This window comes from Simochromis diagramma, unplaced genomic scaffold (assembly GCF_900408965.1).
Source record: "Simochromis diagramma unplaced genomic scaffold, fSimDia1.1 OVJJ01000304.1, whole genome shotgun sequence".
Classification (NCBI taxonomy): Eukaryota; Metazoa; Chordata; class Actinopteri; order Cichliformes; family Cichlidae; genus Simochromis; species Simochromis diagramma.
This window is the reverse complement of record NW_024387030.1, coordinates 18,387,243-18,409,786: the sequence shown is the minus strand read 5'-3', so window position 1 is coordinate 18,409,786 and position 22,544 is coordinate 18,387,243. Positions and strand designations below refer to the sequence as shown.

The 22,544-nt window shown below is 40.0% G+C and overlaps 1 protein-coding gene across 6 annotated transcripts in view; it reads right to left on the bottom strand.

Moving 5' to 3' along the window:
- The window catches only part of klc1a (kinesin light chain 1a), a 43,317-nt gene that overhangs the window by 20,152 nt on the left and 621 nt on the right, over positions 1-22,544 (bottom strand). For all 6 annotated transcript variants that reach the window (XM_040042251.1, XM_040042252.1, XM_040042253.1 and 3 more), the window contains exons 2-7: positions 13,955-14,222; positions 12,710-12,940; positions 12,289-12,367; positions 6,182-6,410; positions 5,334-5,421; positions 2,313-2,414 (exon numbers count right to left, since the gene is read on the bottom strand). In XM_040042251.1, the coding sequence (XP_039898185.1) occupies positions 2,313-2,414; positions 5,334-5,421; positions 6,182-6,410; positions 12,289-12,367; positions 12,710-12,940; positions 13,955-14,221 (996 nt within the window). In that variant the 5' untranslated portion in view covers position 14,222. The remainder of the gene's footprint in view (positions 1-2,312; positions 2,415-5,333; positions 5,422-6,181; positions 6,411-12,288; positions 12,368-12,709; positions 12,941-13,954; positions 14,223-22,544) is intronic.

The following is a 22,544-nucleotide window of genomic DNA, read 5'->3' as shown; positions in this document are numbered from 1 at the left end:
AGCAAAAAAGATTTCATCACTGTTTTCATTTTTGCAATCACCGTCTTTGTGTTTTGAAACCAGATGTGATGTATGCATGACTGAGAAACCAACACACTGCGTGCTCATGTGGTAGCAACTAGGTGATTACAAGGCAGACCCAGCCTAAAGCATATCCTCCTTTATACTTGTTGTTTTACCATAATGGGGACCAATTTTCAAAATGAATATAATGGTATATACACTAAAATTGAAACTAGTGATCGGCTTATAAACTTGTCAGGTAAAGTGTTTCCTGACTCACTTATGAAGGAGGCCAAGGACACTTTTCTCATAGACTAGAATTTTTTATGCAACCAGAGGATTCATACTGCTGACCATTACAAAGACAACATATTTAAGACACTTGTATACTGGCTTCACTTTACATAGCAGACCCTACATCCATTGTTTAAATGCAGTCTGTCATCTGCAAGTTTCTATTATCTTGAATCTTTCACAAGAATAACGCTGCTGGCATTCCACATTTTTGCTGTTGCCATGAACTCAAATAATTCTAAAGGCTAAAAGCAAGAAGTATTAACACTTTCTCAATACTTCACAAGGGAAACTTTAAGATGAGTCATATTTCCTTTTTCTCAACAACTTTCTTCAACAGATACAGACTGCAATTCACTTTGCCCTGACAGATTAGTGAGGGCACAATGAAAAGGATATGATATACACACACACACGCACACACACACACACACACACACACACACACACACACGCTGAATTTTCCAGAGTTTCTACAAAAAGGCGGAATGACGAGAGGGGAAAAAAAAACATCCTTCTGATTCAGCAGTTCTGCTGCAGTCACTTTGCAATGCCCTGCATGTGCAAAACCACTCCGGCTTAAGCAAGTGCATTATCATCTCAGTTTAAGAAGCATGAAGAAAAAAAAAAAATTAAATGCCTCGGCTTAACCAAAGCTGACGTTGCATTCTCAAGGAGACGAAGGAGAAGTGGGTTTGTTCAAAGGCAAGAGCTGAGCATAAACAACAGAAAGTGTCTCCTGTGGCTCGTTTGTAAGTATCAAATTAATACAGGCAAAACAGTAGCGTTCGCTCAGGATAAAGAGCCTGCCCTGTGACGAAGGCTGAATACTGATAAAAAAAAATAAAAAAAAAAAGAGGAGAAATTACATAAAGGAGGTTGACTACAGTTTATTTCTTATGCAAGCAGTGAGGAAAAAACAAAACCAAAAAAACAGACTTTATGACTTTATGAGTTTTATGTAGTTTTTGTAGATGTACTTTCTAATATATATATATTAAAACACTTTTTGGAAAGAACAAAGACTCACTGCTGCTTTTCTTTTTTTAATTCCAGATTTTGGCCAACTGCTGTTTTACTCTGAGGTCTCAGTCGTTGGTGATACCCCAACTATTATACCCCATCTATTATATCACAACATATCAATTTTGGTTTTTTTTAATCCTTCTTAACAAGTATAGTTGACTTTTTTTTGAAGGGGACACACATGCCAACTCAAAAAGCTGTAGCCGATCACTGTGTGCCAGGCCCGACTTCTGCCAGCTACAGCTGAACTACAAATTAAATGGATTTAGCTAAATTTGGATTTAGCTGTCCAAGAAGTTTATGTTCAGTTTTATATGAGTATAATCAAGTATTTATTGCACTCATCAGCAAGTTATCTGTGTATGTTAAACACGGTTAAATGCAGCTTGCTAACCAAGCTTGCTAGTGTTAGCTAATAACATAAATGGTAAATGGCCTGCATTTATATAGCGCTTTACTTAGTCCCTAAGGACCCCAAAGCGCTTTACACTACATTCAGTCATTCACCCACTCACACACACATTCACACACTTAACACTTAGCACTTCACCATCTCATAAACATGGTCACCACCGCCAAATAAAACACAGTGGTATCTAAAAACTAATGATGAGGCCTCGAAATGTGTCACATAGTGTCCATAGTTTGTTAAATCCAACAATAAACATAAGTGACTGCCACTAGACATGAAAAGCTAATACTGTTGTTAATTATGTGCAAAACTTAAAATTTAGATATTCTAAACAAGTTAATCTGTTGCAGTTATAGTAAATATCTGCTGTGTTGAAATGAAAAGCTGAAGGGACAAGTGGTCAGTTGCTGAGTGCTGTCTGAATATTTTAATTCCTACTATTCATTCTGCTGCCTCCAAATGAAATATTCTGAGTGAAGTCTGAAGTGTTTCAGTACAGGGGCACAAAGTCTGTCTATAAGTGAAAGTACTCGCTAGTGCATCGACTCATCACAGTGTTTGATGACCTCGTACCCACCTTTTCTCTGATCTCCAGCGCTCTCTTGCACAGAGGCTCTGCTTCCTTGTACTTCCCTCTCTTCCCATACAGGACAGCCAGGTTATTGAGAGTTGCAGCAACCTGATAGGGACACAAACACATTTATTATCCCACAATGCTCTATTCTTCCTGGCCTCATAGACATGTTCACTCATTTGCACAATGTGTGGAACCGCAAGAGTCTACAACAGCAGAGTGGTGTCATTGGTCTGATGAGTGAGAAATTGACAAGGAATAAGAGGATGTGGGGAAACAGGAAGTGATTATGCCGGGCTGTAATTTGATCCAAATCAGCTGAGTGATGAATCTCCAACATGTGCACACAGGACGAGTGAGGGGAGACTGCAGAGGGGACCTGAGGTGAGCACTGATCTCTGATTCACACCAAGTTCTGGCAGCCATGTGCGCAGAGTGGGAGGAAACGAGAGGAAGGGCAGAGGGTTGAAGTGATGGGAGGAACGGGAGCTTATTCAGGAAGATGGGAGGAAGAGAGGGACAAAACTCCTACAGTTTGAGAACACTTTTTGCCGCTCTTTAAGACTTAATTTGTCCTCATGTCACAATCTCAAAAATGGTGAAAATATAAAAAAGAACATTTAGAGAACTTTTTTTTTTAAAGCACAGGAGCTACAGATTATATAGTCTGATCACAAACCTGTCGATGATTAACCTAAAGCCTTCAAATCTTACAGACAAATTCACAGTTTCACATCCATGTTTTTTAAATCTTGTGTTTGTATTAAGAATCATAAAGTCAGACACATACTTACATAATTATTTTAATTATAATTAGATTCAGAAAGCATTACGACACACAGACTTGATGACTAAATTTAGCATTATATCCACAGAAAGCAGAACACTACTGCGATTCAGATCATAGTGCTCATGTCTCCTGAACATCCCTGTCAGACTCAGCCAGATCCATGTAGAGCCAAAGTAGCAGCGTCAACGGGAATCTCTGGGACTGGACACTTCAGTTGGTGGGGTTTTGACCTCAAAATCAAGGTGTTTGTGTCTCTTTAGAGTCGAAACCACAACTCCGCCTTTTTCAGTTACCTCAGCAGATTGTCACCTTTCTTTTTAGTGGCAAACCAAGAGCCAGTTTTTATAGTCCAAGTCCACTTTGACCTATGTATGTGTGTCGGTACATGATTTACCCAGAAGTTCACGACTGATTAGGAAAGAGAACATGACCTCAACATATTGTTTACCCGTCAGGCTAAAGTTAGAAGTGGCTTACAATACCGCACATTGAAAACAGAAAGAAGAGAAAAGAAATTCTATAAAAATTATATGATTAAGAGGAAGAAAAATCACTATACTTAATCACATATCAGGTAATGTGTCAGATTTCGTCTGGGTGATGGATCCCTGGGGTTAAAAATAAATAAATTAAAAAAATCACTTTCTTCTTTGGAAAAAAGGGGAAGACGTGGAGAGGGCTAACCTCTGTTTCACACAGTGAAGAGAGACGAAGGTCCGAACAGTGGCGACACAGGCCTGCTGGGGTTAACCTGCTGCATGCGTACAGTCACGTTGACAGAGAGAGGTTAAAGAATCTGAGAACAGGCCGGGGTAAATTATTAATGACACCCACGCTGCTTGTCACAGCCTTGGACAAACACATGCTACGGTACCATTTTAAATGTATGAGGTAGGTTGCTATGCTTTTTGTGAGATATTTGTGTGATATGAAGTAAACAGATGTGCTCTACTATAAATAATATAAAGACTGTAATAAAGTGCACTGGGCCAACCATATTTTCTATGAACCAGAAAAACGGTCTGAAGCTCCACAGTATAGTAGTTAACATATTCACCTAACGCAAAAAAAAAATCTTGGTTTAAGACTGTGAGGATACACAGCTTCTTGGGTTTCATCAGGAAGGGCCTCCAGGATTTATGGCTGCATGTGCTGAAGGGAAACTCATCAACTGGCCCAGATCACATTAAAGTACTGCAATAGAATAAACTCTATAGTGCTGTTTATATATTTTTCCCCCGAATGCAAGTAAAATGTCTGCAAAGTTACAAAACCTGAAATCCATAGGGAGTTTTTCTCTCCAACAGAAAGTACTGCTCCTGAACTGCCCACAGTCCTGTGACTCATCTATGTCACAATGTAACATTTGCATAATTGTTCCAAGCACCTAGTCTGGCACATACTCAAAATTTTCAGAAGATATTTTTATAGCTAGAGCTAAAGCAGCTTCTCTGAGCTAAGCTAAGTGCAAAGACGATAGTATTCCTGAATTCTGAAGAACCAAAGACCTAGCAAATTTGTCTTGTTGTTGACAGCAACCTTCCCACCACCATCAGAAAGCATATAATGTGGCTAAGGTTACCATTAGCTTTGACTATAACCTGCCATAACTGTCAAAATTGTAATGCTTAAGAACAGCAAATATACAAACTGTGTGACTAATATTAACGCAGTGTAGAAGACTGGTTGTAGATTACTGTGTTTCTGGCTTGTCTGTAACCTGTAATTCAGCCTAAACTCAGCTGTCTTTTTTATTAGGATTCTTGGTAATAGTACTAAAAATTGTAGACCCACACTTACTTGGTGGAGAACTTTATGGTCCTAAGCAGTTTCAGAAATGATAATGCCATTGCATGAAAGCACTGAGCTCTTTCTACAGCAGAGAATGCTACCCTGTGTGGTTTTCCAACCTGTTGGTCCAATTACCTTTCACTCATGATGCTAAGCTCTCAAAGAAGGGAAATCAATACATCCAACTATACCTACAATACTGTTGATGTGGCCTGAATGTCTTAACAAATGACTATATTTGTCTTCATGTTTCACCACCGCTGACTGTAAGAACAACCTCCATTTGGAAATAATTCATGCTGTGAAACAGTGCAACACATCTATCCCCATTAATATCAACGGGATTACACCGATACAACAAAGAACATCATTCACCTGTCTAAAGCAAGAAATACAGAGCACAACAGAAGACATATATGCAATGTATCAACAAATACACTCACAGCTGGATGGTCCCTGCCAAGTGTCTTCTCCCTGATGGCCAGAGCGTCATTCAGCAGGTTGGCGGCCTCCTTATATTTGTTCTGATCCCTGAGAGACCAAAGCAGACAGAGTCAGACTGAAATACAGACACAGAGATGGGCAGAATAACAGACAAGCACACATGAACACAAACATAAACTATGCTGACAAGTTCAACTAATGGGCCACCATTTTCAGTGGTTCCCACAGCCAGTGCACAAGAGTACTGACAACAAGTCACCCCAGACTCTCATTGTTTTAGGTAACTCAATCAAAAGCTCAAGCTGATTGTTCAGTGGCTTAGATTTATGTAAATGGAAAAACATGGCAACAATCCTGTGCGACATTTGTCCAGGTTTTAGGCGTCATTCCTTTGCTCCTGTCTAGTTGGGCTGGAAAATTAACTTCTGTTACTGTCCTATAAATCTTTGTCAGGCTACGTTTGGCTTGTTCTAACAAAGGCATCCAGCTCTCATTAAGAAGCCAGTCACACAACACTTAAAGAATCCCTGCCAAAGGTTTCAAGAGACATGTCACAGTGTTGTGAGGGTGACAGAATGACAAAGTGTGCTGTTATTATCTCAATGTTAAAATCTTAGCTTTTTATGATATCTTCCAAACACAAGACATCATTAAAAGCTGTTTAAGTGTAAGAGGATTTTGGAGTTTATGAAACAATGCAGACTACAAACAAAACTTTTTTTGAGCATGAAATTAATTCATTATATAGACCACCTCGCTTCAGTTAGCAACATGATCTCTTTCAAAACAGGACATCACCGGCTTTCATTAGAAAAAGTGCATATTATTAGATGTTGTAGGAGTTTACCTGTAAACAAGGGCTAAGATATTAAGCATTGTGGCCACATCTGGGTGGTCGTGTCCTGAAGTCTTTTCCAGGTCTTCCAGAGCCTGTTTGCAGAGAGGCACAGCCACCTCATACCTGCCCTGAGACGCATACTGGATCACCAGGTTGTGGAGGGTCCTCAGTCGAGCAGGAATCTCGTATCCTCCCTGCTGAGCAGCAGCTGCTGCAGCGCTGCTGTGGGCTGGCTGGACTACAGACAAAAAATACGAAAGTAAATGAATTATTAATTAGGAAAAACCCATCACTGCACTGTATAGAAAATGATTGTTAAGTACAACCTGGTATTTTGTATCTGACCTATTTAGAGTAATGTGATATACTGTACACAGGGCTGTGAAACGGTATGAAAAAAAAAGTTGAAAACATTTTCCTCTTTCCTGATTTCTTATTATTTTACATATTTGTCACACTTTCATGTTTCAGATCAAACAACAACAAAAAAATTGTCCCATCCTGTTAAATCATGAATGAATTATTTTTAACCCCGTTTTTCAGAACGCTGAATCGAATTTCAACAACCACACCGAGCCCTGATTACTGCCACACCTGTAATCACTTAACAGAACCTGTGTGACAAAGTTATCTCAAAAAGCAACACGTCACACCACAATCTAAAGAAATACCTGAGAAACAAAGTCACTAACATCTATCAGTTTGAAAAGTATTACAAAGCCCATATTCATCAATAAAACAAAAAAAGTCTGAGCAAAAAAGCCATCCATGGGAGAGTTCTGACTCCTGACCAAAAAAAAAAAACACCACAAAGACTCGTCTCACATTAGCCAAAAAAATATCCTGATGATCCCCAAGACTTGGGGAAAATATCCTGTGGGCTGACGAGACAAAAGGTGAACTTTTTGGAAGGTGCGAGTCCTGTTACATCTGGCATAAAACTAACATCAGTTTGCACCCAAGCTTAAGTGTTCTTTGGTTATGCAGCAGGACAATGATCCAAAACACACTAGCATGTCCACCTCTAAAGGGCTATATATATTGATATTTATTATTCAAGTTGTGCTGATTCAGTAAAAGGATGTTACAGATGTTACGATCCCTGATAATCCATTGCTTCAAATGAAAAGAAACTCTATTCCAACCAGCTGAGCCGCAAAAGGCTTTGTGAGCTGTTTTGTAAAAATAAACAGTGTCGATCAGACCTCACCAGCCGCTAATAGACACTTCGGCTAGTCACAGAGAGACAGATAACCATTCTCGCATTCACGACCAATTTAGAGTCACCAATTAAACTAACCCCACTCACCCCATGTCTGTAGACTGTGGGAGGAAGCCGAAGTTCCCGGAGAGAACCCACACAGACACGTGGAGATCAAGCAAATTCCACACAGAAAGCCCAGATGGCAATTGTGTAATTTTGTGAAACTGCTTTTTCCAGTTTTTCGTTAGTTTCACAACATTACACAGTTAGGCAAATTTGATATCCCATCACATGGAATAAAATAAATATTAATCATTCATAAATAGCAATACTGTAAACTGCAGTTCATTCATTTCATTAATATGGCTCAGATGGCTGAATCTTTATAACCTGAATGAGTCTGTGACTATGGATGACGGAAGAACAAAGGTTTATTAATAACAGGAGTTTAATAGAAGTTTTCTATAGGAGATGACGTGTGAAAAGAAAGTTGATAGGCTGGTTATGTGACAGTTTTCCTCTAAAATTAAAGAAGTATTTGAAACCAGTGGGTGTCTAAGATGATATAAAAGGGTCAATGCTGACTAGAGCAAACACAAACTGGCTGCCTTTTAACATATGTGCAACACAAACAAGCTTATTCACCCATAAACAATGTCCTCTTTTTCCCCATTACGCACAGCTCAAGTACCAGCTCCTGAGTGCTACATTTAACTGGGCCAGAAGGACATGACTGGAATGTCTCTTGTGATAAATAGTCTGTTTGTCTGTCTTTCTGTCTCTATATGCGAGTGTCTAAGAATGCATGAATGTGTGAGAGGTCAGGAAACCACTTGATGGGGTTTCTTATTAAAGGCAAGCAGTTCTGTATTTACTCTGAAGGAAAGCCAGTAAGGTTTCGAGTAGGAGCCGCCCACTGCAGTAATAACAATGACCACAGAGAAATGTCCGGACACGAAGTGATTCCAGGTGTTCCGAAGTGCTGGCAAACCACAGCCTGCCTCTGCTGCTGTTCACAGGAAAGTAACGCAGTGACAGCAGAACAGAAACGGACAAAAACAGCAGGTATGTAGTCAACTCACACATCTTCACTATGAGTCAACTGATGTCTACAAATAAACGCATCAAATCCTCAAAACTTAGAAACTGGAACCAGCCAACGTCTGAATAATGACTGAAAACACAACTTCATCATCAAAACACGACAAACCCTTGCTGGAAGAAGGAAGCAGAAGCGAGACTCCATCAATGTAAATGATTCTCAGCTACAAGTGAAGCGTGAGCAGTGAATTGCGTTACATGTGGACGTGTTACTGTTGACCCAGTTTGTTGGTATTCTTTACCGATTCTGACTTTGATTTTAAGATTTATTATTCACATGATTTTTGTGCACTTCTGTAAATATGTGGATGATGCTTAGCGCTTTGATTGACAAGGCAGTCATTTTCCATGCTTGTTAAGAGTACTCCCACCCGATTTACACAACCCCTAGCACTGTGTTGGAGAGTACTTGTTACCAAAGGGGGGAAAAAAAGTCACTGTGTCGCACTATGAAAAGTGCAGGATGCTCTATTTTTGGAGCCGGACCTCTGCTTTGCATAATTCTAGTTAAAATCTGCCCCAAACATTCACAAATATGCTGGAATATGTTGCAGGCTGTGACACTCATTTAGTGTCAACGCTAAGTGAGTTAAATGTAAATATTAGCACAGAAAAACATCGCATAAGACCCTGAGTGGTTTAAAAAAGCAGGAATGTCATCACCATTGTCTTCTTCCTGCTCTTTGCAATTTACCAAAACCCCACAAGCTTTTCAGGCAGTCTGAATCAGCTTGGAAAGGAAAGACATCTAATCTACTCCGGCACTAACCCAGTATCCACTGAGCTCATGCAGAGCCTCAGGCAGCTCAGTTTCATACAGAGAGAGGATTAATGCCAGTGCAAAAGGCATTCGATGAAGCACTGTGTCTCCACGAGTTCAGTTCTGTCTCAGTCCTTTACCAGCTCACACCTGAAAGACTCTGGTTACTTCTTAAGAGTATTGTCTAGTCTTCATTTGATTCGATACAGTATGGGAGTTAATTTCTTTTCTGTAGCAGTTAAAGCTGCTGCTTCTCTAAGCTCCAGTCTTCTGCACATCTGGCACTTCATTTTCTCTTCATTTTAAATGTATATACATTGTCATCAAATGTAGCTACCTGACAGTATTTACTGTAAGCACTGATGTGGGCAGAAGCAGGAATTTGTGTATGTGTGGGTGTGTATACACAACATTTATGTGTTGACATGTGAATGGGTGCAGGTGTACTGCAATAACTGCATGCTCCTTGACCAACTCAATATATACCCTTTACAGTGTCATTTGTATCTCGCTATCTCCAAAGAGAAACGCATTATTTAATAATTATGGAGTATTGATCTCAACATACATTTTTATTAAGCTTTATGATGCATAAAGTCTGTCTGGTATTACCCTTGTCCTTGTTCTCCAACCAATTTCTCGCTCACAGCTACATGCCATTAAACTCTCCTGTCTCATCATAATTCATTTAATGGTGCTCACAGCAAGTGCTCTATCACCACCCTCCCAAGGGCAATACGCAAAACCACAATAATGAAGTGAGCGATCCATGTAAAGGAAATGCTTTTACTGTAAAAGATTTCATTAAATTAAATAGAATATGAATGCAGCGTAAATATCTGTAGTCTGGCTTAAGCGGTGGATTACAGCAGTTACACAGCACAAGAGGCAAACCGTTTACAGCCCAGTCTGTCAGCAAATTAGACTGGCTGATAAACTGATACCACACGGGATGAGGCAAATGGGGCAATGAAGGGGAAAAAATGGAAAATAAAACCTTTGGGAGCAAAAAACTAATGTTTTTCATTAATCTTAAAACTCTGTCCCTGAAGTGGGGTCTCTTTAACCAGTGTTTTGGAAACTGTGCATTCATCAAATGCATTTTTTGGAGATCATCTCATCAATATTAATAAAAAATTTTGAGTCAGTACAGCAATTTAGGCAATATGACATGTAGGGATAGGAGTGGAGAACCAGTTCCTGTCAGTCTAATTTCTTGGAATTGTCACTCTCGTTTATCGGGTCCAATTGCACCCGCACTAGCTGATTTCAGTTCATGTGCAGGAGGAGGAAAATACTGGCTCTGAATCCAGGACAGAAACAGCTGCATAATGCTGCTAACATAACTTCGGCTCTTTGCAAGCATCTGCAGAGGCAGCATGCTAACACTAAGCTTGCCAAGAAGCCAGAGTGATGCTGAAGCTGAGTGAATGCCGACCTCAGCCCAGGTAACAAAGTGATGAGCAATCAGGCTGTATCCTCCAATTCCACCTGTTCATGTTTCTACAGTAGAATCACAGTGGCGATAATCTTAAAGTCGTTTTGAAGTCATCTTTACTTTGTGTTGTTGGCTTTGTCTTCTACTGAGAGAGGCTTTGTGTAATGCTAAGTATTCTGTGTGTCATTATTAGGATAGAGATTTGTGTTGGTGTGTTGGACTTTAGGCTACAGGTTTATATTTTTAAAGGGTAATTACTAAAAGATCCCTTTCAGGTCATTTTACAGAAGAACATGAAAGTGACATAATGAGTAGTACAACAAATTTCTTTCTCTCAGGAGTAATTAAGTAATGTAGTGCATCACTTTTAAGAAAAGTGTTCTTTGTGAAAATTACTTCTTTGAGTAACGAGAACATCCACAAACGTCAGAGTCGCTAAATTCTTATCAATTCCCATTCCTATTTTTTTTAACTACCTCTTGACATTTATTTAGTCCAAATAATTAATCTGGAAAATAACTATCCATCCATCTTCTGCTTATCCAGTTCAGGGTTGCTGAAGCCTATCACTAGCCCTGGACAGAGAGCAGAGCTAACACAGACAATGACTCTCACCTCACATTCACACTTATGACCCATTTAGAATCACCAGTTAAAATTGCCAATACAATCATCCCAGTAACTACTTATCTTTGGACTGTGGGCGGAAGCCGGAGTACCTACAGACATCCTACACAGACACAGGGGCAACATGCAAACTCCACATGAAAGGCTCTGGCCAGATAATGGATTCAAACCACTGCTGTCTTATTGCTCTGAGGCAACATTGCTAAGCACTGCGCCACCAAACTTCCCCGGAAATTGACTATAATAATGTAATGTAAGATACATAACATGTTACCAAATAATGGATGAGAAGCTCTTATGGGTTCCTCTTTTTACCATGATATAACAAACATTTACATTTTAAGTACTTTCTTGATATCCAGAGCCACAACTTCACTGTCCCCTAGCCAGACTCAACTAGGTCCTGACTAATGGGGCTTTACAGCCATAAAGCTTTGTGGTCTTAACATCATGAGCTACTGAAAAGACCACCCCATCTAACAGTGAGCAAAAGGCTGGTAACAAACAATGGCAGCAATAAAAAAACTGGAGCATACATGTTTGAAAGACAGTGGTAATTGGACACACAAACATGCTCACCACCAGAACTTGTCATCATGTATTACACAATTTATCTGACTCTGGAAACATCCACTGATTCAGCTTCAGTAAATTACAAGAGAGCTGCTGATGCAAAGCTCTGTTCCCATGGCGATCTTAATTTTACAGCGTTAAAACTGTAGAGTCTATCAGGGATTAAAAAACTAAACCTATATGTCACAGCATTCAGATGCCACTTATTAGTATGGTGGAAACAGTAGTGTACTTACAGCTCTCACAGCTCTCTCTTTCTACAGTTGCAAAAGTATTTAAGAGTTAATAAAGAGTGTGCCACTGAAATCTACATCCCAAGCCTAAAAACTATATTTCATATTTGGGTCCAAGGACAAGAAATTGAGTGAAAGTCTCTCAAAGCAGAAAGAGGATGAAGAAGGTACAGCACTTACTGCCTGGGGCTTGATCATCCTGATCATCTGGGAAGAGATCATCCAAAGTCTCTTTGGTAGAGTCTGAATCCTTTTCTTCCTGAAAGGGGAGAGAGGAAGAGAGCAAGCAGGATGATCAGTGAAGGGAGAGAGGACCAAAAGCAAAAAGGAGGAGATATTGCTCATGAAATAGCTGAATGTTTCTAAATGACGAGAGAAACACTGCCAATCTATTAGCAGATAGAGTCATTTTGTAGTTTGGGTCTAGATCACACATACATAAAACGTGTGAGATGGTGTATACTGACATCTTTTGATTGTATCTGCTTTTGATAAGGTGCTTGGGGGGAAAACCCCCCAAAATATTGGTTCCAATGATAAGATGGTCACGCATATTTTAGATAAAAGCATCGCAACACATTCTTAAGCCCTGAGCACTCACAGAGGGGGACAAGTCCTCGTCGTACTTCTTCAGCTGGTTCATAAACTCCAGGTGCTTCTTTTCCTCCTCCAGCTGAGCCACGCTCTGCTCGCTCTTCTGCAGTTTCTGCTGTGTCCCGGCCAGCTCGTCCCTTAACCACTGGTTCTCCTGGCAGAGTCGCCGTACCTGTACCCTCAGCTTCTGCTTCTCAGACTCAACTGAACTCAGGTGGTTTGAAAGCGCCATCATCACCTGCAAAGAGGAGGCGGTTATGCTGCAATGTCTGCAATCATACAGACCCTTTTGTATTTACAGTTGGGTTTATCCTCTCATAACAACATTTACACTAATAATTGTAGTAGAAGGTTGTCTACTAAAACAATTCCACCAAAGCCATGTGGATGGTAGATAGTAAAGCTATCTAGGGGTAAGTGTGCACTTGCCATCACAACTACATGTGTGTCCACTAATGTTAGAGTGAGGCACTTTGGGTAAAAGCATACAGTCTAAGGTGAAAAGCTCGGAGGGCTGTAATTAGATGAGGGGTGTTTGAGCAGGAAAATTACACTTTACCACAACTCCAAGCAAAAATGCTGGAGGTAGAAAATTCAGTCTGTGGGGTGTGTGCACGGTGTATTGTATATTTATTAGACAAAGCTTGCTGGGAGATGGCGATGAAAGGCTAAAGCATCAACAATGAATCAGCGCTGACTCATTCACTGCTTGTGAAATGAAATGTGAAGTGAAATGACGAGAGCAAATATTCTGCATAATTTCGAGGCTTTAAAGCTTCTATGTTCTTTTCCCCAATCGACCAAACAAAAAGTAGAATTACAAGCTAGAGAGAAACACTCCCGTGTCAAGAGAATTCTAATGATCTAATCCACTATGGACTTGAATATATTTTTACCTTTTACTGTGCCTATTGCAAGGAAAGATGGTGTTCAGTAAAGGCAAGATTCTTGCTGTTTTCACTAAACTTGTGATATTAATTATCCAGGTGAAAACCACCTGCTGTCCTCTGCTGTCCTTTCTACACAGTAGAAAGTAGAAAGAAGAGAACCTACTATCCTTAAACTTAAAAAGGGAAGATTTAAATGTGTAACCACTCACAAACAGCCTGCCTTTTTATTATGTTTTGTTAAAAGACATGTAGATTAAATTGCTTGTTGCCTGAATCTCCTGCCCAGACCAACCTAAATGAATAACAGAACAGTTTAACATCCATAGTGATATTAACCAATCACTGAAGCTCTACACACATACTTGAGCCTCGCTGAGCCCAAGTTCCAGCATCTCCAGGGACTTGCGGATCATGTGCGATTTTTCCTCCACGAGAACGCCCTCCTCATCCTGCTTCAGGCAGCGCAACGTGCCCAGAAGGCCCTCCAGGATGGAGTGGTGCTCTTGCTTCAGGGCCTCCAATCCTTGAATCACCTGCTTGGTCCGGGAAATGATCTCATCCTGGGACAGCTTCTCCCCAGGATCCTCCTCCTCCTTCACACACACCATGGTGGACATGTCCTCACGCATCCTGCAGAGAAAGCGAATAAATTAACATAACAGGAAAAAAGGTTGCATTAAAATATTTTGTCTTGGAAGTCCTCATAACACAAGATTCCTTACAGGCTCTAATGAGGGAGGGAAAAGAATTTTCTACGGACACTAAAAACAGCGTGCTGTCATGTAAAGATGGTATCCACTTGTCTTATGACTGTCACAGATGTTTAACATGGTAAAAAACTAACAGCAGACCATGAAAACAGGATCCAGCAGAAATGTGACATAGTGGTTAAAGGACAAACAGGTAACCTTTTTCTTCAAAGTCACAATCCTCTGACCTTTTCTTGTCTCATGGCCAAATAAACAGCCTTTCATGACGATGACTCATCTCATAAAATCAATTATGCTGCAAGTGAGAAACGGCTCTGGTTTATGAAAAGGTCAGACAATGTGTTTCTGATTGGACGGCTACTGGGACAGGGGTGTAGGAAGCTCACTTTGAGGGAATTGGTAGGAAAAGTCTGTGCTTCTTCAGCTCTACACTCAAGGTGCCTTGAAAAGAGGCCCTGACTGAAGCACCTGTTTTGAAAAGCTCGTGAGAGCAGCATCAGCAGAGGTTTGTAGTAGGGGTGTGTATTGGCAAGAATCTGGTGATACAATATGTATCATAATACAGGGTAGACGATACGATATATTGCAATACTAAAAGCCAGACGATATTTGTGTTTAGTAGGACTAAATTTAATTAGGAAAACTCAAGTAAACAGTCCAAACTGTTTAATGCTTGACATGAAACATCTGAAACAAAAACACTCTAAGTTCAAAATGAATGGAGAAATTAACATCTGCCTTATTAGAAGTCATGTCAAATAAACAAACAAAGACTACTTTACTGAAATATCAAGTATTTTTTAACATGAAAAAAGTAAACATGTAACACTGAAGTCTTTCTAAGTACTATGATTGTAAAATACTTATCCAAAAACTGCTCTATGGAGCATCAAAACAAAGTACTTTTTATGTGACCTTAACATAAACAAATATAAATCAAAAATGAAATTGCTTGAAGAATCCATCCAAGTAAACATTAACAAAAAATGTAAAGTGCTATTACAATTAAGTGTTAATAAAATAAAGTACAGCTCTGCAGTGTCCATCAATGGAACACTTTTAGTACAACCTGAAAAAAGGAATTTACTCATCTAAATAAGTGCTTATGAGACTCAACCAAAATGTCAAACATTCTCATATCAGAGATTTTACATGTGTAGTGTTTTCTCAGTGTTTATTTTTCAATTTCCAGATTTTTGTGCAGGAATACAAGCTGATCGACATGGTCAGCTCTCAGGACACTTCTCTGTGCATTTACTATGTCTCCTGCAGAGGAGAAAACTCTCTCTGCAGAGACACTTGTTCCAGGAATGCATAGGAAACTCCTTGCTACTTTGGATAGCTGAGGCAAGCCGCGAGAGCCATGTTTGGTGCATTATCGGTAACAACAAGGTCCTTTGCGTTCAATCCCCATTCAGCCACAGCGTCAGTTAGTAACGCTGCAATGTGCTCACCTGTGTGACTGTCATGCATGGCTCGGGTTTGTAGTACATGAGACTGAAGGTTCCACTGGTCCGTTATGTGATGTGCTGTAACAGTTACGTACGATTCAGTGGCTCTCGAAGTCCAAGCGTCGCATGTCAGAGCAACTGTCTCAGCCGAGTTGAGAGAGTCCAGCACTGTCGCTTTGACTTCTTGGTACAACTTTGGCAGAGCGATGTCCGTGATGTGTTGTCGAGAAGGAACGGTGTAACGGGGCTCCAGCGTTTTAATCATATTACGAAATCCTTTATTCTCCACAACACTCAGAAGGCGCATGTCTTTGCAAATAAAAACAAGTACTGACTGCGTTATTTTTGTTGCACGAGTTGAAGTTGCTGGTAGTTTCGAAAAGTTAACTTCTTCAATTGTCCGTTGAGAGGGATCACCTCGTTTCGTTTTAAAATTAGCATTTGACGCTACGTCGCTATGGTGTCTAGACACGTGTGTTCGTAAATTTGTTGTGTTACCGGAATATTTGACTCTGGCGGTGCAGATTTTACAGACTGCATAGCTCTTGTCATAGTCTTTACTGCCTTCTTTTGTCCTAAATCCAAAATAAGTCCACACATCAGCTTTGAAAGCTGCGGGGGCCGGCTGTATCCTCTCCTCTTCAGTCATCAGTTAGCTAGTATCACACACGTCCACTGACTGTTCTACTTCGTTCTTTTGGCAAACTAGACGCTTCTACAGTTATCGCGAGACCTCGTTTTTACGTCATAGTAAAGGCGGTAAATTGCAAACCAGTGGCCGGAGTTTGAATTCCAACATACAAAAGAAATAAACAGTAAATGCATGTCATTTTTCAATTAAAAAAATCGATAACAGTGATTTTAAATATCGATTCAGTATCATTGCGCGAAATATCGCGATATTTCGTTGTATCGATATTTTCTTACATCCCTAGTTTGTAGTAGAAGACGGAGCATGATTGAAGATTACCACTTGTAAAGTGTTCTAAAAACAAAACAAAAAACAAACAAACTTAAGAATCACCATTTAAGATTGTTTAATAAAAAGCAGGTCTTAGGTTCAGCTGTCATTAAAAGTTTAAACCAAACCAAAGAAGTTAAATGTTGTGCCTGTTTGACAGTAAAACCTAGATCTGAGGTTTGTGGTCTGTGAGTGGTTTACAGATAACAGATTAGAGGGGACAGACAGGAAAACTCAGAGGAACTTGTAGACATTTTCTGCTGCACAACAAACTCACTTTGACCACTTTAAACAAATGTTGGCTGTCACATTTTCTTTTATGATCGTCATCTATTAACTGCACTCGTATCTAGTCAGCTGACAATCTACTATGATCCAAGTACAGAAAAATCTACTATAAAATGTAAACAACTATTATTCCCAGAAGCTGCAAAATACAGTAATACAGACCCCAGACTCATTCATGAGTCTCCAATAACAATAGTGCTGCTATTGTCTCTCTCAACACACTATGCACTCCTTCCTGACTTTATCTGCTATATATTCATCTCACACACACACACACACACACACACACACACACACACACACACACACACACACACACACACACACACACACACATATATAAGAGGATTATGACTGAGCGCTTTGGCAGCAGTTGTAGCGAGCTGCCTAATAAATCTCTGCAAGCACACACGACTGAAACGGCACGGTCTCAGCTGAATAATTACAGAAACACTGAATAAAGTTACATTTTAAAGTATGTTCCATTGAAAAATACAGAAAGAAAACCCGTGGGTGTGAATGAGCCAACATTGGTCTTATCTTTGACAGTGCAGTGACACAGTGAGTTGAACCGACCGAGCCTACCTCAGTAGAAAAGCTGCTATGGTGTCAAAGGGAGACTGCAGACTTGCCCTGAGCAGATTTCACATTTTACTTAAAGAAGAGGAAACAATGAGGTAAAAAATACGTTGAGACGAGACAGACCGAGGAAGGGCAGCAGCTCTGATCACTCCATGTGACTCAGCAACCGGCCCTGCAGCCTATCAGCTGAGCAGGAAGCAGGAAGCTGACGCTGCTTGCAGAAGGAGGTGGAAAAGAGCAGCTCCAGGCAAAAAGAACAGTGAAGTATGGGTTGCATTTGAAATGATCTTGGCAAATACAGGAAAAGCTTTCAAATGCGTTATTAGCAAGATCCATAAAAAGCCAGACTTTCAGGGATTTTTCTTGTACTGAAAACTGTATTACTATTAGTTACAAAAAAACTGTGTACTTCAGAGAAAATGAAACAGAAAAAGCTCTTTCAACTAAATTTAATCTTTTTAAAGAAGGAAAAAAGTAAGACATGTACAGAAAAGATTTACTGAAATTTCGACTACTGGTTTAGGCACAAGAAGAACTCTGAATATTCAAACTTGAGCTTTGGGAAGTTAAATGGGCATTTCTCATTTTTTATTCTCTTAACCCTTAATCGAAAACCGGGCCACTGCTTATATGTCAGTCATTTTATCAGAAAAAAAATTCCCAGAACCTTCAATCCATTCATTTTCTGCAACTTCTGAGTCACAGAGGCGGCACTCTAAACCAAGAGTGCCCTGACCTCCCACCCTGCATACAGAGGAGTCTGGATAGACATAATCTCTCCACCACTTCCTCCCAGTTTGACACAGCACAAAAGCCTCACCTAAAAGCCATTTAGGTGTTCCAATTAGATGTACAAACCACCTTAACTGGTTCCTTTCAGAGAAGAGAAGCAGCTCTATTCTGAGTCACTCCCAAATGACCGAGATCCTCACCAGATCTATAAAAGTGAGCTTGAATGACCTTAAGAATTAACTCGTTTTGCACCATTTTTAATCCACAAATTCCTCCTTTCAGGTGTTCGGAAAGTGAGCCATGGCCTCAGATTTCATCCTAGCCAATTCACCCTCAGCTGCAAAACACCCTGATGCTCAATGAGGTCAATGGGATCACATCATCTGGAAAAAGCACAGACATGACCCGGAGACCACCAAAATCAGTGACAAAAGCCCAGCCCTGGGCAAAGTCTGAAACCCACTTCGACACTAGCTAATAACCTGCAATGTAAACCAAGGTCTCACTATGGTTGCACCAAAGCAACCTGCAACAACAGACCAATAATTCCCAAACTACTTCCCAGCTTTCTCCAACTCCACAAAATACATTTAAGGTAAAATATTTACATGGCTTTTTCCCCTAGTCAAATATATTTAGGTGCCATCATATTTGAAAAATCTAAGAAACTAATCTTCACATTTAATCTTTGCATAAATAGCAGAAACCCAAACCACAAAGAACTACAGAGGCAACCGTTACCACTACAGGCTATGTAATACAGAAGTGAGAGTGACAGCATAAGCATTGTTTTCCTGTTCAGATCCAACAGTCTTTTATCTCTGGGATTAGATCAGTATCCACACATAAAGCACCACAGGAGGAAGGCAGGGAAAACTATTTTCAAAGTCAACTTTTGAAATGTAAATAGCTTGCTTGAAGCGCAGCACCCAGAGACGCTGCAGCTCTTTATGTAAGCTAAGGCGGTTATCTGAGGTGATGGGGATGCTGAAGACAAACGTGGTGGCAGTGGATAGAGGAAAAAAAAAAATGAGGAAGGAGTTATGGTTGGGACCGATGGAGAAGTGAAATAGAAAGTAAGTGTAGGTTTTTATGCATGAGGATGGAGCCGGCGGCAGAAAAGCAGCACTCCAAGAACAGTCTTAGTCAGCAAAGTGTGGGCACAGCTGCTTTATTTAATAAAAAAAGAAGAACAAAGAGCCTTTAAAAGTTTCTTTTACTGAACTATTTGACTGAAGCTGTGTTTGTTTGACTGCTCAACCCACAATTTAAATAATACAGCATTTCTTCTACTTGTTCCCTGTAAATAAAGGAGAGAAAAAACAAAACAACATTTACTGTTTAGAACCTCGTACCAGTCTGTCTGGTACAAATAGCTCAAAGAACTGGATAGGGTAGTTAATAACAGCAGCTCAATACTTTTCCCTGGCTGAAGACAAAGGAAAGCACAACACACCACAAATCTGTCCCACCCAGTCTGAATACATTTACTAGCTCTGAGTATAAGCACTCATTTACAGCCGAATGCCAAGTAGTCTCGTCTTTATTCCCGTCTTACCTCTATCTATCTTTTCGCTGTTAAGCTTTTTTATTTCCCCACCAGCTCTAATTGTTTGGAGAACAGGTAGTGCTTATCTGCCTGCTGTGGACAAAAAACAAAACACCCACGATAATCACTGTAAAGTCAGGATTCAACTTTTGACAAAGCAAAAGCAATAAGCTAATGGGCACCCTTCATCCAAATCGATGACTCTTTTCACATTAAAATAGACGCATCAATTAAAGCTGCTGTAACAATAGTCTGTTGTATATATTGTGCTGTATCCCTGTGTTTTATGTGGCCTCAATTCTACAAAACATCACTAGCTATTAGCTAAGTGTGAATCTTAGCTCATTTGGTTAGTTTCAGAGACCAAAAAAGGGTTTAAGAAATCGGAAAGTCACAACATGACATTGTACCGGTGAGAAACAGGAAATGACCTGTGTGACTGGTGTTAACAATGAACAAATTTAGTCCTGGGTGCAGATTAGGACAACACAGAGAGTGTGGTGTTCTAAATGAACCCAACAGAAAACCTTGCTGTCTAAAAAAACAAAACAAATCATCGTGTGAATTCACTTGCTGCAGTCTTAACGTGTTAAACTGTGTCATCACCATTTCTTACTTCTGATAAGAACTCCAGTGACAAGAGCGCCAAATTATTTTTGCATGTGCAAGCTCTGAGCAAGAGATAAAATGTATCATTCAAATAAGTGAAGCAGTTTAAGATGCTGTGATCCAAAGAGCCGGCAGTGGTACCGCTTCTTACTCCAGCAACCCAAAGGATTAATGATTCAGAAAGACACTCGCTGATTTTATTATATGACTTTCTGCAGACTCTCCGTGGATTAAAGTTTTAAATTCTAAGTCTGTAATATTTGAGGTCAGCTGAGTTTAGAATGGAAAACTTCCTCCCAGGCTCCTCAATAAACCTGTCAGTGTTGATATGTGAACATCTGCTTGACATAAATCTTAAAAGATTAAAAGATTAGGAAGTTTAAAATTAGGAATTTTAGGACCATTTAGAGAAAAATCAAAGACTATCCAATTCAGTGAGATTGCTGCTAATAAAATGCTAAAACCTTCTTAATAATTAGCTGGCCGTCATGATGTTATTTACCATAGCCCATAAGCTAACTTCATATCAAAGGCCTGTGAGGAATATCACTCACTTTTCACTACAGTATATTAGGTGAATTAGCGTTCTTGGTTTTCTGTTCTTTTCTTGCAGCAAAAGGTTGCAACCTTAACATGGTGCTACCCAGTGTTATCCTACTAGAGTCACTAATGTTTCACAAAAACAGACAGCCCCTGGTCTTAAAATAGATGAAAAAAAGGAAGTGCCAGTTTCATAGAGGTTGGTTTAAGGAAATGACAGTCACTTTTACTAACAATAAAGATCTTTAGATCCACTGAAACCCTACTTGATTAAGACAGAGAGAGAGAGAGAGAGAGAGAGAGAGAGAGAGAGAGAGAGAGAGAGAGAGAGAGAGAGAGAGATGTGTGGGCACCATTCATAAAATTGATGTTGTGCAAAGAAAGGAAAGGAAAAAAAGCTTGAAAAAAAATATCCATTATGGTTTGCATTTATGTAAAATATTGGCCATAGATTATTATTGATGCCAAAAAACAAAGAAGAAAGAAAAACAAGTATTCCTTGTGTAGTAATTCAGCTATTAATGCACAATTTACACCACAGTAAGCAACAGTAGATGTGAATTCAGGTGTGTAAGATTTTAGTGAGGTCATGTTATTTGTATGCTCATTCACATCTCGTTTTGTGCTAATAACCAGTCAATTCTTCTATTAGTTCATCAACAGAAAACCACCTGATTTCTGGCTGGGGGGATTTTAAGACCTCACCATTAACCAGCTCTGGGAACCTGGAAATAATAACAAAGTTGTACTCATTGCTGTGCTCATCTGCAGAAGTGAAGTAAAACCTGCAGCCATTAAAATCAAATCTGCTGCAGCCACACAAAACTGTCATTGCTACCCAGCAGCACTCAACCCACTCATCTGGGCCGACAACAAGCTGCCTCAGGTGTAGCAAAGGGGGTGTTTAGCCCTTAGGGAGGGGCCCTGCAGGTTGTCATGAGTGCACCTTTGGGTGTATTAAACGTTAAACATGGCAGGGCAGCGAAGAATGCTTGTGTATTTCCGTGCAGACTGAAAATGTGTAACTACATACCCCCAAACTGCCCCAAATCTCAAAATATCCATAGATGCTTCTCAGTCTTTTTGGTTTCCCAGCTGTGGGTACCACAGTGAGATCCACTGTCCCCCTAAAGCTGTCTGCGCAACACAGGCAGCTTTCACAGCTCTGACTCCCCTCTGAATATCAATGAAAGGACACAGCTAACTATCACATGACAAATGGTCATCATCAAGATTTAATCCCACCGCAGTAGCCGACAGAAGCTCGTTTCCACAGGCTGACAGGCGTGTTTTAGTCGGGTCCGTGTCGCTGTAAGTTTGTGCTGCTTTGTCCGAGCTATATAGCTTACAAATGGTTAAACCTGAAGAACCAGTTAAACCATACTTTCTTGTAACACAGACCAAACCTCGGGGCCAACTCCGACCTAGCACTCTAAATGAGTTAATGTGCTTGCGATGTCTAATTCCTGCAACTAACGTAAACACCGACCACAGAACAAGCAGACAATTCCATAAAAAATGGTTAAAAAG